General features: G+C 37.7%; 1 protein-coding gene across 25 annotated transcripts in view; it reads left to right on the forward strand.

Moving 5' to 3' along the window:
- LOC108232288 (piggyBac transposable element-derived protein 4) overlaps positions 1–13795 on the forward strand; it is a 128820-nt gene extending 115025 nt beyond the window's left edge. For 8 of the 25 annotated variants that reach the window (XM_037980123.1, XM_037980128.1, XM_017409968.3 and 5 more), the window contains 4 exons: positions 1817–1859; positions 2397–2455; positions 4943–5118; positions 9981–13795. In XM_037980123.1, coding sequence (XP_037836051.1) covers positions 11380–13125 — 1746 coding nt within the window. In that variant the 5' untranslated portion in view covers positions 1817–1859; positions 2397–2455; positions 4943–5118; positions 9981–11379 and the 3' untranslated portion in view covers positions 13126–13795. Of the gene's footprint in view, positions 1–1816; positions 1860–2112; positions 2186–2396; positions 2456–4942; positions 5119–5739; positions 6058–9980 lie in introns of those variants that run through there. The other 17 variants (XM_017409979.3, XM_037980132.1, XM_025004563.2 and 14 more) reach the window with 10 other exon arrangements.
- Positions 13796–18702: the final 4907 nt, after the last annotated feature.

The raw sequence follows: 18702 nt of genomic DNA on the forward strand, positions 1-18702 counted from the left end.
CATCAAAATTAAACGAAATAAACATTTGAAATATATGAGTTTGTATGTAATGTATGAATATAATATACAAGTTTCACTTTTTAAATGGAATTACTGAAATCAATCTACTTTTTCATGATATTCTAATTTTATGACCAGCACCTGTAATTTGCCTAGATGACCAGTGAAGAATACTGCTGTGGGAAAGACAAAAACTCATTTAAAAAACCAAACAGCTTAAACATGTTTAGAATTACATAGAACTTTTTATCACAATTCAAACCTTTCTCCTTTACCCATGCTTGGGACCTGCAAAAGTTATTTTAGTGCAGTAATTTATTTTAAACAGAAACTTTTACATTTGCATCCCACCATGAATCGAATAATTAGTCAGTGGCGGCTTTGCACATGCGTGATTCATTTAGGGTCTGGATGCGGTGGGGTGAATATTTCCTGCTCTGACTGCAGCTGGAGGGATGCTGGAGGAGGACTGAATCGTCTGCGAGTGCTTTGGGACGAGGGAGGGCCCAGCGGCTGCTCCTGCTCTTCATTGGAAAGAATACTTTTTTTCATGTCAGAGTCTCCAAAAGTCTCCAATAGTGCCGAAAGAAGTCACTAGATTTGTTGCTAGTTGCTTTTTTGAAAAATAGTTGCTAGAGGGGTCTGAAAACAAATAAATAAAGGAACAACGTGTCTAAATTGGCAACACTGACATCACATCCTTGAGTCACGATGCTGATTTATCCTAATGCATATCAAATATTTTGGCTCTGTCACTATCTTAGCTTGGAGGCTCAGAAGCATAACGACTGCAAGTTAATTTCAACCATCTCATGTTGACTCGATTATTACATAAATCCCCTTGAGATAGAAAAAAATTGTCTTTGGTCTATCCTGAAAGTGTTTTGTGAAAATGGCTGAAGATTTTTCTGGGGCATAATGGAAATGTTGAACTATAAGTTGCACCTAAAACACACTGACAAAAATAAAGTATTTTTTCGAGTTAAAATCTTTCATTGTCACAACAACCATAGTATTGTCTAAGTTTTTCATTTTTATGAGTGATATAGTTATCCTGTCTGATGTTACATTTGTAGTATCTTAAACTCCAGCTGCTGTCAGTTATCTTTGCTTCCATGTTGTTTTGCATCCTTTTTCAAGATGCAAAACTCAAAATCTGAAGTCTGTGATCGTTTTACCTGACAGATAATCATATTGCCAGGTTGTTAAGGTATAAATTCATTTGGCAGAAACTACAACAGTGTGACATAAAAATAAATAAATAACTGCACTTCTATTCCGTAGTTGAAAGTACAAGTACAGAATAGAAGTCCAGTTATTTTTTATTTCATTTTATTTTATTTTTTTATTTGCCATGCCCTGGATGACTGAGAAGCCACACCAGCATGTGAACACAGAACATCTTAGTGATAACAGATGTAGTTTTTAAGGTTAGTGTCATTGCACTCTAAAACACAACACAACACACACACGCGCACACCTCCTCCACTCTACCACAGAACCACATGCGCACCTGCAGTGGGAAAACGTGTGACGTGTGCGACCTGAAAGGGAGCATTATTGCTGCCTGTGACCTTACATAAATAAAACATACAACACGGCAAAGGTACAGTGGCCTTTTATCATCTCAGCTGCACAATATTTATGAGGGGAGCAGAGCTGAATAAAGTTTTGGCATTTTTAAAAAAGAAATGAAAATTTCCTGTGCTTTCCTGGGATTAGGTTTCATTTATGACCTGGGAGCTAAAATCTGAAGCTTTTGCATGTAATTGGAGAACTCTTGAATGTTAACGCACTTTTTTTTTTTTTTTTTTAGGCAAAGTGAGATTCAGTGAGAAAGTTTTGACAGGAGTGTCAAAGTAAGTGTTAGAAGTTCTCCATATTGTCGCTCAGACATGAACACTGACAGTACATCTATATGTCCACATCTTTCTTTTTCACCTCTCTATTTGCCTTGGTGGTTCTTTTTTATTTTGTGTTTCTTTTATCTATGCCTACCTTTTTCTCTGTTTCTGTGCTCTTATAACTGATTGCATGAACAATATACATCATATAAATCCTCAGTAGCTGCTTGTCACTTGCCCTTCTTGTTCTCTCCCATTATTCTCTTAGATTGACATGGGAGGATTTTTCTCAACCTTGTCACCTCTCCTTCCCCTTCTCTCTTCCTGTTGCTGTGCCTGAGGTTAAGCCCTTTTTTATCTTTTGGTCTCCTCTCATTCTCTAATTACGCTGTTCTCAGTTCCAACTTTTGTACCTTCCCATGGGTTTCTATGTCCTTATGTTAAGGCTGGCTGAATGGCATTTTTAGCTTCTAATGTTGTGAACTCTGCGTTTGCTGTTATGTGCAATAACAAACACATGTCTGTTTTTTTATTCTTTGTATATTGTTTCAGACTTTTACAATCGAGATGCTTACTTTTCTTGGAATGATAGCAGTTCTGCAGCAGCTGTGGTAATGTTTTTCTTTCTTTCTGTTCTTTTTTTTCTTTTGTCAATCCTGGATTCAAATTCTAAAACAGAAAAGAAGAAGAAAGTCAGATTTAAATTGCATTACAAATGTAGCTTTTCCTCTTTTGTTATTCAAGTCCCAAGGTTGGACTCTAAGCATGTTTTCTTAAAGTAGACGTGAAGCAATTACAAGGTAAAAAGGAAAAGAAAAACATAAAAATTTAGTCCCCTCCCCACCAAAAAAAGTCTATCAAAACACAGCACAATCAGAAAAAAATAAGAAGAAAGAAGCCATTACCTTTGGGTCTGTTAAATAATTTCCTTTTCCATATTCAGTTTTCATTGTTCAAAACTGGGGCCAATCTCTCCAATATTACTGCTAATCTGACTTCAAAGAGCTGCAGTCATGTTAAGGCACTTTTTAATTGTGATAAGGAATCTGCTGTCATGCCTAAACCCTTCTTCTCCTCCTCCTGTTTGTCTGGTCCGAACCCATAAATACTGAGGCCTTTTTTTTCCATTGGCAATTAAAATTAGAATTGGTCCCATTTTTCACTGTCAGCGATTTCCTTTGTACAAAAAGAATTGTATGGGCCACACTCACAGAGACGAGCAGACGCACACGCACAGGCACACACACTGTTTTTGTTAACATTGACTTCATTTATACGAGACTCGCCTTCAGGCATTAAAACCTCTGCAAAGCTAAAATCGTCTAAGGCTTTGCTTGTCTGGCAAGGCTGATGATTCACCACAGGCTTCCCTATCGCTCCTATGACACGAGACGCAGGCTGATTTTTGTTGTCCAGAGATAACCTGATTCTTCAGTGAATCACATGCACTCTAGTTCTTTTGCTACACAAAATTCTGGAGGCTTAAATTCATACACAGTACTTTTTAGTATTTAAGCAGAGACGTGTCATTCTTTAGTCTTTAAGGTCCCCTGATGAGGTCCTCAGGTGTGTTTTTATGTGTGACAGAGCTGATTTGGTCTAGAAGGGTTTTTTTGAGAATACACAAAACCTCCATAGAGAGTCCGTGGTGGTTTATCATCGTGGTGGCAGCGTATCAGGGTCATTGGAGGAGTGTGGTGACAGCATATTCATGATGTGGAGACTGTGAGCACAATCATGGCTTGGTCATCAAGAATTTGAGGAAGGACTGACAAAAATGGCTTCATGCCTGTAGGTTATAACCGTGAACATGGCAACAAGATGAAAACAACCTTGTCCAAATGTGATACTTGTACCTGCATCTTGACGCAGTCAGAGTCATGCCAGGATGTATAGACCTTAGTGAGAGTTAAAGATACTGTCACATATGTAAAAATGCAAGAAAAACCTATTTGGCATAGAATCAATATGATTGTCTTCATTGAAGTTGTTTTTTAATCTGACACAACCCAGCCACACTCTAATAAGCACATTTTCTCCACAAATGAGAGAAAAGAAGAATAGAATGTGTGTACTCCTAAATCCAGTGCTGTGATTATTTACCAACAAATTATAATCTTTTGTGTTTACACAATGTGAAGCCAGCAGAGGTGACTGGGTTCAATGGGTCACAGATTCTTGAAAAAGCAGTGTAGTACGGTTCTCTTCATCAACTCACTGGTAGTCAGTTATGGATTGACAATCCTGTTTGACAGTAGTAGAAGGTTTTTTAGTTATACCTTTCACATATGGATTTGTCATGTCATAGTGGGTTTTAGCATAAAAGGACAGTAAGTAATCCTTAAAAACAAAAACTCTTTGACTTTGTGTCCAAGAACAAAACCTGTCAGTGCAGAAGTACACGCAATTCATCAAAAGCTGCTGAACGAGAAAAAAAAAAAACTGAACTCGCTGTCTTCCTATCACAAACAAATCGAGTATGCTGCACAGCATGTTTTACACAGATAATAAGATAATTGCTGAGACTTCAGGTGTCAATGCTGGCGGCCACATGAGGCTTCCCTCTAAAAATGTGACATTTACCTCCTGAAACTTGGAGTGCAGTGGCAACAAAAGCTGCACTGTGGACAACACGAACACCAGATCCACAAGTTCCTGCAGTGCAAAAAGGCCAAACTGACAGGTCTGCACTTTATTACAACACCTCATATCTCAGCACAGCATAAACTGGCTGTGGTCAGATCTTTTAAAATATTGCAAAATGATCAAATAGAGGTTTTTACCGGAGAAGAATAAACTATTATTAAAGGAATAGATCAGTTCATTCCACCTCAGCTCAGTGCTATATAACAATATAAGAAGACTGTGTGTTGAGTTTTGCACAGACTAGTTGGCTCAGTGCTTGTTTAACAGTTTGTTCCGAGCATGAGCATGCACAGCTTTGTATGTTTATGTGTATTCATGTCTATGCTTCTGTTTTGTGAGACTTGCTTGTCTGTTTGTCACTTTTTGTCTGCTCCTACTGTATGTGCCTTCATGACCTGATTGTGAGTCTGCAGTATATACACGGTGTATATAAATATATGCTGTGTATATAGGCATCCTCTTGCACTGAACGAAGGCTGTGCAGCATGACCTCATTACCCAGGTGTTTACCCTGAACCACAGGAAGCCCATGTGAGTGACGACTGTCTGCCGGCAAACATTGCCTGAGGGAAAGAAAGACAGTCAGGGAGGAAGACAGAAGGAAGGGGGAAAAGGTGGAGGAATAATGGTGAGAAACATTATCTATCTTTCAATCTACATTGTCTTGCAGAAGTTTGAACACACCAAAATCTCTTTAAAAGACACTGTGCAAGTTTACTGTACAATAGTTGTGCACAGTTAAAAGTGCATACAAACTAGCAAAGCATCTCTAAAAGTTTGAGCGAATGAAAAAGTTAAGCTCTAAGATCATTTTGTTTGAAAGTGTCAGATGTTGTTTTTTTGTTTGACGAAAGGAGATGTGTTTTTAGCTTAAAAACATTTGTCCTGGAAAGGGGAAGTGCACATGGGACTATTACAAAAGCTGCGTAAGACGTGGGAAATTTTAGCAACATCTTCACTGCACTTTTCTGCTGTGTAGACAGACTGACATGAATGTGACGGTCATGACAGATTCAAAACAACAAATGAACGTCTTGCAAAAAATAAAAAATAAATATATATATATATATATATATATATATATATATATATATATATATATATGTATACTATCATTGTATGTTTGCAAATGACCATTTAAACAAACATGATGTACTTTAGAATTCTTCAGAATTCTTTTGAGGGCCCGCAAATGCGGCCATATTACACCTCTCCTGCATGATCTTCACTGGCTTCCTATCAACTGCAGGATTCAGTACAAAATCGCGCTCATCACCCATCAGTGTTTAAATGGGACCTCACCGGATTATTTGAAGGACCTTCTCATTCCTCATTCATCCACCAGATCTCTACGATCACAAGACTGTAACTTCCTTCACCTTCCTCGCTCCAGATTGAGGTCCATGGGAGATCGGGCTTTCGCTGTCGCTGCCCCCCGGCTCTGGAACTCTCTCCCAGATTATTTGAGAGCTCCCCAACCATTGATTGATTTTAAAAGAGGCTTGAAGACTTTTTTATTTAAGCAAGCCTATTCTGCCTCTACATGTTTTTTATGATGTTGTTTTTATCTCTGATTTTATTTTTTATGATCTTGTTTTTATCTTTGATTTTAATTGCACTGTGTAGCACTTTGAGATTTTTGTTAATGAAAAGTGCGGTATAAATTGGATTGATTATTATTATTATTATTATTATTATTATTATTATTAGAAACACATTCTGACACGGTAGCTTGGTGGTCAGTGCGGCAGTCTTGTAATCCTCAGGCTACAGGTTCTAGCCCAGCTTGTGCCAGGCATCCAGTGTAAAACCTTTTGTGGATTTGGTGTCCCCTGCAGGATGGGGTAGTGCAAGGAAGGATTTTGATGCATTTTGCATTATTCTGGGAGCCATTAACACACTATGTACAAAATAATGGCAGATTTCTATGACAGAGCAACATACTTCACATTAGCTTTTCTCTAAAGATGCAATTTCACAACTTTAAGCATACAACTTCTGTACACTACTTTTATTGTACCACCTGATAGGTTTTTAAAACACTACATGGTCGGTTAAAAGAAAATACAGTTCAAATTTTGGTTGAAGCTGATGGCTTCTGGTTCTGCTGGAGGCTTCTTCCTGTTAAAAAATGAGTCATTTCTTTCCACTGTCACCAACTTGCTGCTCAGGATGAGAGACTGTGACGAAGTGAAGATTCAACTTAGATAGACACTTTTTACTAACAGGCTTTCATAATGTATGTAAATGTTTTTTACAGTGCCCTGAGACAACTTTTGTTGTGACTTGGCGCTATGTAAATAAACTGGACTGAATTGATATTTGAACAATATAATGGCTGAATCACTTTATAGTACTCAACTTAGTAAGTGGGCAATTTGAACGGTCACCTGATTCCTAGCTAGCAAGACATAAACAAATGAACAAACAAAAAAGAAACACAAAGACAGGGACAGGACTCTAAGCAGACGGACCAACACACAAATGGACACACAGAAGGCTAAATAGATATTTGGCTACCTAGCAATAACCTAGCTGGTCTGTCTGAACTCTGTCTGTCTGTCTGTCTACATAGTATTGTGTCCCTGTTTCTGTGTATTTGCCTTTTGTAAAATGTGTCTGTTTACGTCTGCATGCCTGTGCCAATCAAGGATTCAACACTGGCAGGTCACTGGGTTCCTCCACTCCTCCTCCAGTGGAGGGAGGGAGGAATGGAGGAGGAGAGGAGACATACAAGCTGTTGACAGGGATTTATGAGCTGATAGTGTCAGACTGCAAGCACAACAACAGTCTCTCTGTCTCTGCCTGTCTGCTCGTGAGAGAGAGAGAGAGAGGGAGAGAGACTGACAGGAAGAATGGAGGGGGTGGTGGAGAGAAAGTGAGGCAGCTAAAAAAGAGTTGAAAATCAAATAACAGAACAAGGGAGTGCAAACTGGAAAGCAAAGAAAGACGAGGAGTGAGGGGAAACAGATGTAATTTAAATTTGTTTAGCAGTTTTGTTCTCTCCTCGTTCTTGTCACAGTGTCTGTTTTTCTTGAGGGCCCTTCTTTTCTTGCTCTAAACATGATCTTTGTGTGAAGTGACTTGGTTGTTAAGTAGATTGTTCGCTGCTTTTGTTTTTGCTTGTTTAGGCCCATGTGAGTCAGAAGGCACGTGCTCATGTTTTCCATATAAACTGAGGGTTATTGGTGGCATCGCGTGACAATAAAGTTGACTGCATAAAGATGATATCTTGTGCTCTCTGAACAATATCGTCCAGTGTTTTATGTTGTTGAGTCACATCAATAGGTCAGAAATAGCTCCGGGTTATGTGTTCTATAAAGTATGGTCTGTATAATAAACTGTGGACATCTGTTCATTTTAACATTTTGTACAAAAATATTAGTAAAAGTGATAACAACATTAGACAATCATTCTTTCCTTTTTATTCTGTGTTTGAGCGAGTCTTCAGATATGTCACAATGAGTCATTACTGAAATGCACACGTTTTGATGACACACCCTGATATAACCAGCCTGTCTGACTGTCTGAAACATGAGCAACGCAGTCTGGTGGTTAATTTAGTCTAATTGCTGTTCTCAGCATAAATCCCTGATATCTGGCTTTATTTGGGTTTGATGACTTCCACAATAAATTCAGTTTTACAAGCCCATTTGGCCATGGGGTCTTTAAAGTGGAAGTCGTGGTTGAACAGTTTTCCTCATCAGACTACTGAAAGCTCACACAAGTTAATGTCTCAAATTATAAGTTCCAGTCTGAATGGAAAAAAAGGATAATTCCACTACATCTACTCTAAGAAATTGCTAATGTGATACAATTCAGTGACAATATAACTTAGTCTCTATACATTTGTGTTTAGTTAGGCTTGGAAATTAAAGATGTATGTCAAATACGTGTACTTATATTTATAATTCATTGTACATTAGTGTATGTGATACAGTATGTTCTGTCAAATGCCCTGACGGCCATAATAATGATGATCCAGATGTGAAGTCAGCCATACTGACACGTAAGATAAAAAAAGACAGCCTGACGGTGCACAGCACACATACCCCCTGGGAATAACACAGCTGACTTCTGATTTATGTGTCAGTTCTTTTTTAATGACATAGTATTAAAGAGTGGTGATTTATGAGGCTTTTTTTTTTTTCATTTTACATAGACACTCGGGTTTGTTTCAGAGTGCACTTTTTAGCCGAGTAATGATCTCCAAGTGGGTTTCCCAGAATTGCAAATGCCATTATCTTTTCACAGAATCCGTGTCTGTGGATGATGGTTAAACTTTTTGTTTGGAAATAAGGCAGTAAGGAAATATGTGCTGGTCAGTAACTGCCTTGAAAATGGAGTTTGGCAGAGAGACACTGAGGTGTAAAGCTGCCAGAAGCAAAGTTAGCCTTATGGTTGTTCCTTTCGTTCTCCTGATGTACTAATATTGTTGTTTTTTTTGTCCATTAGATAAATGATAAGTGGATGTGAATGGTGAACAGGAATCTGAGTTAGGCAGGTGTGGCCTACAGTATATGTTCAGAGCTGAATGTTAGGACAAAGCTAGTTTTTTGAGAGTGAAGTCTCCAGCCAAGATGAGCAACTCTCTACCCAAATTAAGTAATCTAAAGTTACACTTGTTACACATGCTGATTATGAGTAATGTGATTTATTGTCACAGTTGACCTTGCTGTACTCGGAAATGTATTTATAGTTCTAAAATGGCAGCGTGTGAAGATGCAGACACAGTACGATGCAGTCCAGAGGTGTTGCTGGAGATCAGACGAAACCTTCAGCAGTCTGTGGAAGATTACAGACTCCCTGTTATAAAGGACGATCTATACAGGGAACTGCTTTGGAGGCAGTCAGGCGACCAGGCTAGGACTCACAGGAAGCAGAGTTCTAGGGGACAGAAACCAGTGGCCTGGCGCAGCTAAAAGCTAACTTTTGTAGACTGACTGTACCTACTTCAGTGTTTAAACACTGGATAATACTTTATGGTATCTATACCTGCAAGTACACATAAAGTATGAAGACGAGATTGTTGTTTTTTATGAAGCAAAAATGTCTTCAAGAATAAAAACATATATATTTTCTTAAATTCAGATTGTTAGGGTAACCAGCCAGAGGGACATTTCAAAGAAAACTTTATGCAAAATGAGCTCAGAAAGCTAAACAGAAGTAGCAAAACAAAATGATTGTCCTAGTTGAATCACAAAGCCCCATGTCGTGCCTTCACTTACCTTTCACACCTTCTTTTGTAGAAATTAGTTACTTAATAAATAATAATAGCGATATTATTTTGTACAATGCAGAGCAAATGACACAAGACACTTTGTGAATATAATACAGAGACTACTGCCTTTGAAGAAGTAGAATATTTGACATCTTAGGTTAAAAAAACATGTTTCAATAAAAAGAAATGAAATCGATGTCTCTCTACAAATCTTTAAGCTTTTCTCCAGACTTCCTATTATTGTCTGCATTCATGTGCTATCTCTGCAGAATGAGCTTCAGGAGTGCAGATCTAAGAAGTCCGCTTGACAATGGAGAGGAAAGATGAAGATAAGGAGGAGAACATCTTGATGGAGAAAAATATCAATAACCCTAAGGAGAGAGAAAAACATTTCCATTGTTTTGAGTTTGTAACTGTAAACACGTACAAAGCAGTAGCATCATCTTGTGGCTGTCATGACTAAATTAGAGGCCTGGGATATGCTGGAAAATCAGTCACAGTTGCAGTTTAAAACATTGCTTTATGTTATAAATGTTTGTTCAGATTATTTGTTAAATATTGTCTTGCATTTCCCTCTTTTTAAATCTAATTTTGTTTCAGAAATGTTCAAAAAAGATTGTGAAATTGCAAACATCTTTTTGTATTTTTATACATGTTTAAGAACAGCGAAAAAAATGCACTTGTGGTTTAGTTTAGTATATAATAACAACAAAAGACATTTTAATTGCTGTCCACATTTTGTTTCAGGACAACTTGCTCTTTTGTACATGACAGAACCTTGATTTAATGCCGCATATATTTGAAAAAGCCAGTGGACAGTACAATTCATCTCATAAACCCACAAATGTCACATATATGCACACTTTATCTGTTCTAAAGTTGTGATCATCCTTTGCTCACAGGGGAGCACAAACAACAAGAAGAACCTGTACTCATGCAATATGCATGTCACTGAAGAGAAATGTGTCCACACTGTGCTGCACTCATGGCAATATATGTGAAGAGTTTAACTTTTATCATCGCAGCATAGATTATTAATGAACATTATACTGCTTGATGAAAAATCTTTGTAATATAATGTCTAACAAAGAATTTAATGCGCACTGAACAGCCTTATGAAAACATGGCTCAGGACAACAATTGCAAATGTTGGACCAGAATCCGCCTGGGAAAAGGTGAAGGGTAACGAGTTTGTTGTCTTCTGCAACAGAAGCAGTGTTCCAAACCTGCCTGCTTAAGTTTTTGAAGTTCTTTAGACATGAGACAGTAATGACTTAAATGTTTCTTAACCCTTGTGTTATGTTAAGGGTCAATCTGACCCATTTCAATTTTTGTGTTGATCAAAGTGCAGGTTATCCTTTCTTTTTTCCCATGAAATGTTGTGACTTTTTCTCCTCTAGGTTCATGAACTTCTATGTAAAATCTGGACTCTTTGATGTGTTGTGAAATGTCTGCACACAGTTTGTATACAAAGATGATGTTGTGGGTCATTTTGACCCAGACACAAAGTAGCTGTTTAAATCAAAAAAAAAACCCCGTCTCTTTGATGTACTTTATTTTGATTGCCTCTGAATAAACATTCAGAACCAGGTGTGTGTGGAAGAGGGACTTTCTCTCCCCTGTTCTTGTCACTGTTTCCATGCCCGTTCTTGGAGAAACACACCAAAAATGAGCTCCAGACGATTTACAGCTGAAGAAGCTTTATCGCAGCTTATGAACTGGGATAGTGATGTAGAGGAAGAGATTTCAGAGACAGAGGATCCTTCAGAGCCAGAAGACAATGCCATTGATGATCCAGATTGTCAATTTTCCCATGATGAGGAGGATTCAGAGGACGAGTCTGCAGGTGTCCCTTCATCAGATGAAAACCAAGAAACGCAACAATCGTCATCCACAGAGGGGACATGGACATCTAAAGATGGTAAAATAAAATGGTCAACATCACCACACCAAAGCCAAGGTAGATTGTCATCTTGTAATGTCATCAAAATGACTCCTGGTCCTACAAGATTTGCTGTCACAAGAGTTGATGATATTGAATCAGCATTTCAGCTCTTCATATCCCCACCCATAGAGAAGATAATCCTCAACATGACCAACTTGGAGGGGAGGCGTGTCTTTCAAGAGAAATGGAAGCCACTGGATCCAACTGACTTGCATGCTTACATTGGAATCCTGGTGTTAGCTGGCGTATACAGGTCAAAGGGTGAAGCAACTGCAAGTTTATGGAATGAAGAGAATGGAAGGCCAATCTTCCGAGCAACAATGTCTTTGGAGACATTTCACATGATCTCTCGTGTGATCCGATTTGACAACCGTGACACCAGAGCTGATCGACGTGAAAGAGACAAACTTGCAGCAATCAGAGATGTCTGGGATAAATGGGTCGAAATCCTGCCTTTATTGTATAATCCTGGCCCCCATGTTACTGTCGATGAGCACCTCGTTCCATTCAGAGGACGCTGTCCATTCCGACAGTATATGCCAAACAAGCCTGCGAAATATGGTATCAAAATGTGGGCAGCCTGTGATGCAAAATCCAGTTATGTGTGGAACCTGCAAGTATATACTGGAAAGCCACCTGGAGGAAGACCTGAGAAGAATCAGGGAATGCGTGTGGTTTTGGAGATGACTGAAGGGCTGCAAGGTCATAACATTACATGCGACAACTTCTTTACATCCTACCGTCTTGGAGATGAACTTCAGAAGAGAAAGCTGACTATGTTGGGAACAGTCAGAAAAAATAAGCCAGAACTTCCCAGTGAGATTCTGAAGATGCAAGGAAGACCTCTGCATTCCTCAAAATTTGCTTTCACAGAGAAAACAACACTTGTTTCTTACTGCCCAAAAAGAAACAAGAATGTTCTTGTGATGAGCACAATGCACAAAGATGCATCTCTGAGCACAAGAGAGGACATGAAACCGCAAATGATTCTGGATTACAACTCCACCAAAGGAGGAGTTGACAATCTTGACAAAGTCACAGCAACATATAGCTGTCAGCGCAAGACTGCCCATTGGCCCTTGGTAGTTTTCTACAACATTTTGGATGTGTCTGCTTACAATGCCTATGTGCTGTGGATTGAGATCAACCAGCAGTGGAATGCCAGCAAACTGTACCGACGTCGACTTTTCCTGGAAGAACTAGGCAAAGCACTCGTCACTCCCAAGATCAAGAACCGGGCCAGGCCAGCTCGATCCCCAGCAGCTGCAGCTGTCATCGCAAAGGTCCAGGGCAGGGCATCTGACCAACCCACAATGGATCCTTTGGATACAGGTGCAAAGAAACGCAAAAGATGCCAAATCTGTCCCTCTCGAGATGACAGTAAAACAAGTACCTCTTGTGTGAGATGCAAGAAGTACATCTGCAAAAAGCACATAGTCACATTCTGTCCATCATGTGGAGAACACTGAAAATGTTGAATGTTGAAAACCCGAGAAAATGGGGCAAGCTAAATGCAAAGAAAAGTGTTCGTGAAGAGGGAAAAATTGAAATCAGGAGTTCTTTAATATAGTGTTGGAATTGTGTATCTCTACTTCTCATCTCTTCTAAATGTTTGTATAATCTAAAATAAAGTTCTTATTGGTTTAACTTCATTTTATGACTGTTTTAGGTGGATTTACACAATACGGGTCAAAATGACCCGCAACATAATAAATGTATTTTTTTTCTCAACATAATACAAGGGTTAAAGGAATAGTTGGAATTTTTTGACGTAATGTACAGTGTATCTAACAAGGTTGAGTCAGGTCCTGTGGATGATTACTTCTTAGATGATACTTTTCTTCTTTTATCCATAAGACTTCTTCAGTCTGAAGAACCTTGCTCTGGGTCTGACAACCTTGTTAGATTTTTCTACCTGGATTATTGAGCATGTATCAGAAAATGTCCAATGAAGTTGTTAAAAGTAATCAATATCTTATAATAGCAGCAGACATCTGCTCAGAGTGATATCAATATGGAAATTCTGTCAAGGGAAATGAGCTGGCTGATTTTTTGGTTTTTCAGCGATTTTTTTTTTGTGATATTCTATTCTACTGTCTGAGGTTCACCTTTTCATTAAATAAATTTAAAAAATTTAAACTTTTCCTTGACTTGTCATTAAGGAGTGATGGAGGGTCCCAAGGCCAGACCAATTGAGAACCACAGAACTTTGCTCCATGTGCTTTAGGGAGACTCACAAATCCTTTTAATCCATTGCCATCCATTTTTTAGACAACACTTTAGATAATTGTTACTTTATGCAGTTAAATAATTGAGCTTAGTGGAACCAATTGACATAACCAATTTCTATAAATCTTTGGTTTTGTGAAAAAATTCAAACACAACACAGTTTGACAGATAGAAAGAGTATTTTAGCCCCAACAAAGTGATTCCCAAAGAGCTATGAGCTGACGACTTTGCATCCAGTAGAAGTCAACTGAAGGATGATACATCTTTCAGGTCATGTGTCAGCTCTCTAGATCCATTCTTATTTCTTAAAGACAACAACAGTAATCTGTTGTAGACAGATATTTCCAATGACAGCTACTATCCTTTTACTTGTTCTCTTTCTTTATTTTTAAGCACATGCTGTACAAAATGTTGTCATGGTCAAGTACAAAGGCTGGACAAAAAATGAATAAAAAAAGCAGCCAAAGTTCAAAGAAGAAGTTCAAAAGACCTTCAGAAGGAAAGTTTGACCCAATGGAAATAAAATAGAAAGTAATTAGAGGGAGTGTAAAACTTTTGCTTTCGTGTTTCCTTTGAAACTACAACTGAATGTTAGTTTAAAACATTGTTTTTGTTTTTCTTTTTTATGTCTTTGTTTTTTGTGGAAGAAGAGAAGACAAAAACTCCTCCTACTTACTGAGTTTTGCCCCCTTTTTTGTGTAAAACTAAAATCATTAGAGACAGAGTGAAAACTTTGTATGTGTTTTGCCATTAAACGTAACACTCACACAAAAACTTGTTTACTTTTTTAACTTCCTCATTCAGATTGTTTGAGTAACGTCATTGGTTTTAGCACATTGTTAATAAATTCTGGAAAAAGAAACAATTTTTTGTTATTGTTTACACCACCTGCGACATTTATTGAATTAATAAATGACATAAAAAGGCTCTTCAAAAAACTGTCTTTAACAGTCTTTAAGGTAACAACACTTTGCAATACTACTGCACACATGTCATTTTCCATTTGTTGGCTGCCTTGGCTATTCTGCTTTCCCTCCTCTACCCTCAGCCAGGATATGTGTATAAGCGTACGAGCCGTTAACCCCACAGAGGAAGTGTGCAGGAAATGAGATCAGCCTTGAAGAGAGGTAAAGCCTGAGCCTGAACCACTGACACCCGACCAATAACTGTCACTCACTGCACCTGATACCAAAGAGCTAAAAATGCTGTAAAAATAACAGGAAGGTCAGAAGAGTGGAGAACAAAATACAATAGTCAATTTTTCACCTCACTCCTGCACTGAAGGGATGAACGTGCAAGCAGAAAGTGGAACAAGAAAACAAAGCTGAAGAAAAGGAACAAGACAGGTTAACGCAAAGCAAACGAGGCAGAACAGAGAGAAGTGAAACTCACCACACTAACCATCACACCAGTTCTGTTGAGAAAACTGTCAAAGGGCTGAAAATACCTTAAGAGGAGAGTAGGCTGACTCCCCAAAAGTGTAAACATTAAAGTATGAAAATACCACAGCTTGCTCTAAATGAGATATAATAAACCACATTTAGTCATGACTGGACTCAAACAGAGCTGTGTCTTGGGCAGAGGACAGAATGTTCAGTATAATTCATAGTATAAAAGGAGATTCAGGGAAATACAAGACTAGCATTAACGGAACTATCAAATTTCTAAATAACTTAATGAATTAATTAAAGGCCAAGCATTCTTTGAAGGAATGAAGATCACTGTTTTATGCTAAAATCATCTTATGCTGCGAAATGACAGCGTTAAAACCAATCAAACCTTGATAATAACATGCATTCTTATGCAGTATCGAATGATCTCATGTGATCTGTCAGTGCTTACAGTATTCATTTTGAATGACTTTCAGCTATGTCAAAATGCTATGTCAAAATGTAGCTCAAAATCTGTAAAATTCAGAGTTATAGCCATTTTTGTGGAGGAGGCTAAGGTCAAGATGGGGCGACTGTCTGGAATTTGACTCTCAAAGTTCGTAAATTGTAAATATACAGCCAATAATCACTTTTCAAGAGTTTCATATATCTGTCTAGTGGTTTGACAAATGTTTTGCTAACAGATATATAGGGTTGACTTTAAGAGTTAGTGCCAAACCTTTAAGCAAAATTATTTCATGATCTGTTAGTGCTCAAAATCTGTATAAGGAATGATTACCAGCTGCAATCACACCAAATTTGAATCAGTTGTAAATATCAACCAAAAACCAAAAGCCATTTTGAGGCACAACTCTCCACTGCAGTTGATAGAAAACTTGCTTGTTACTGTGGCTTTATGTTGTCGTAGATCTGGCTTTTTGTTTTAGTGTAAACTCCTGAATAATTCTTGCCAGACGTTTTATACGGCAACAAAAGCACATCAACCTACAGAGCGCCGATGCAGCTCTGGAAACTGAATATTTCATAAATATTGTTCTTGCCATATTGTTTTTTCTTTTTTTATTTCCTTGTGAGAGTGTTTGTTCCTCTGAATTGTTCTTGTTGTCTTGACACCTTATTGGCATTTCATATTTGTAATATTGCAGCATTTCAGATACTTTTACATTCCTGAATAAAATATGACAAATAAGTAAAGCATACATAGTTTTGTATAACTTTCCTTTAGAGAACTTTAGTCTTTACAGCTTGAATGAGAGAATCCGAACAGTACATGTTAAGCAACAATGAACCAGTGGGGAAGTAAAGATGAACAGGTTTTAAAGACAGAGGGTGATTTATAAGTGGACACAGGTGACTGATTACAAACTTGAGACAGGTGCAGATGGGTGTGGCAGGCTGACAAGTACTAAGCTTGAGGACAGGTGAATAATGGCAGGGACACAAAGGACACAGGGAGCAAAAACTATACAAGGCCTTACAACATAAAACTAAACACAGAGAAAACAAGAAATGAAACAGAACTATAGAAACACAAAACAATAAACCCAATACAAAAGAAACTCTAAAAATAACTCAAAATACCCAAATCCTGACAATTTGTAAAAAGAAACCAAAACAAAAAAAAAAACACTGGCAGCAATCTGTTTTGGGTTAACCGTTATCTCATCAGTCCAGTCAGAACTAATTTCCTCTCTAAACTGAGGTTGTCCAAACCCCTATCTACAACAGGTAAGATGCTAATTGTTCATAACTTTTCTGTAGAGCCACACTTCAAAAGATCAGAACAATCCTTCTAGTCTTTACCTGTTACCTGCAGCCGTGGCTCTTTGTCAGCAGAATAAGCAAATGTTATCTTGCTGAAAACATGAACAAGTGATGAATATTAACAACCCCCCACCCTCACACACACACACACACACACACACACACACACACACACACATTCTGTGACAAGTTATTTGACTTGCTCTCAAAATATAATTAATGATTGATTATATTCAGGTTTTTCTATCACATTACATGATTCAGTGAATGGCTGATGAAATGGGTGAATATATTAACAAATAAATGAATATCTAATGAAATGATTCATTATTGAATTAGATAAACAAACCAAGCAAGTGTCAGACATCAACAATACTAAAAAGTATCATTACCATATTTGCACAATCTCACCTAAGCAGAAAGTATTCTCTTCTCTGATAAATACAGATCTAAATAATTAATATATTTCACGCACAATATCTATCTATCTATCTATCTATCTATCTATCTATCTATCTATCTATCTATCTATCTATCTATCTATCTATCTATCTATCTATCTATCTATCTGCATATGTTTCTTTATTAAAGATAAAAACTATTTTTTAAAATTTAAATATTTAAAAAAAAACATAAAATCACTTTTGGTTGAAGCTTTACGTGTCATTTGTCCTACATGCTCTGCAGTCTCATTGGCTCTAGGAAACAAGGGCAAACGAATTTAGCGAAAAACAGTCTGCTGGCTGATGCAACACTCTGAAATTTTAGGTGCATTCATGGACAATGAACCACTTCTGTCAGACCACCTATTGAGCTGTGTGTGTACATGAGTGAGTGTGTGCACCTGTCACTAATGCACATAAGAAAATAGATGCCTCCTCTGTTCTCCTTTCCTCCAAACAGCGATTCAGCCTAAAGGCAATTTTCATCACCAGTTCTGTTTTGTTGCAGGTATCCGTGGCTTGTTCCTACCATCGCACTAACTCTTTATGCTACACAAGTTAAGATGCTAAAATCACTCCACTTAGCTGTGTCATGTAATTCAAAGTCAAGTCCACAACCCGCCTGAGCTGTAAGTATAGTCCCACTGCTGTGGCTCAATTGTCGCAATTGCTGAGTGTAAAGCCTCACTGCTGTTAGATGATTTGTTCTCCTTTGTAAGGGTTTGTAATATCAGTCACCCAGTGTGAAAGCTGATTGGTGCCAAACTACCCCTTTGTTTTCAAGAGATTGCAAAAGAATAGAAAATAAGTTGAAGAATTAAATAAAAAAGCAATTTTTATCAGCATTTTTGAGTGATCTGATTGCATTCAGCGACTCTTTATTTTGGAACAGAACTCACAATGTGATGATTTCTCATAGGTTAGTGAAGGTAAACCATTCAACACTGCATCTAATCAATACTGCAAAAATATAGAGACTTAGAAGTTGGAATCGAAAGAAACATAAGAAAATTATTTATATACAGTATAAGGTTAAATATGTTTTTTTGAGCTCTACTCAAGTGATGGTGCACATTTCTGTAAAAAACAAAGACAATAAGGTTTTAAATCTGCTGTTGTTACCTTTTAAGTTTAGTATTTGATCATTATTGTAATGAAATAAATCACGGCTAGTTAAAAAGAAGTTTAAAATCATGTTGTCTTTATGGGGATACAACAG

Source organism: Kryptolebias marmoratus, linkage group LG16 (assembly GCF_001649575.2).
Source record: "Kryptolebias marmoratus isolate JLee-2015 linkage group LG16, ASM164957v2, whole genome shotgun sequence".
NCBI classification, from domain to species: Eukaryota; Metazoa; Chordata; class Actinopteri; order Cyprinodontiformes; family Rivulidae; genus Kryptolebias; species Kryptolebias marmoratus.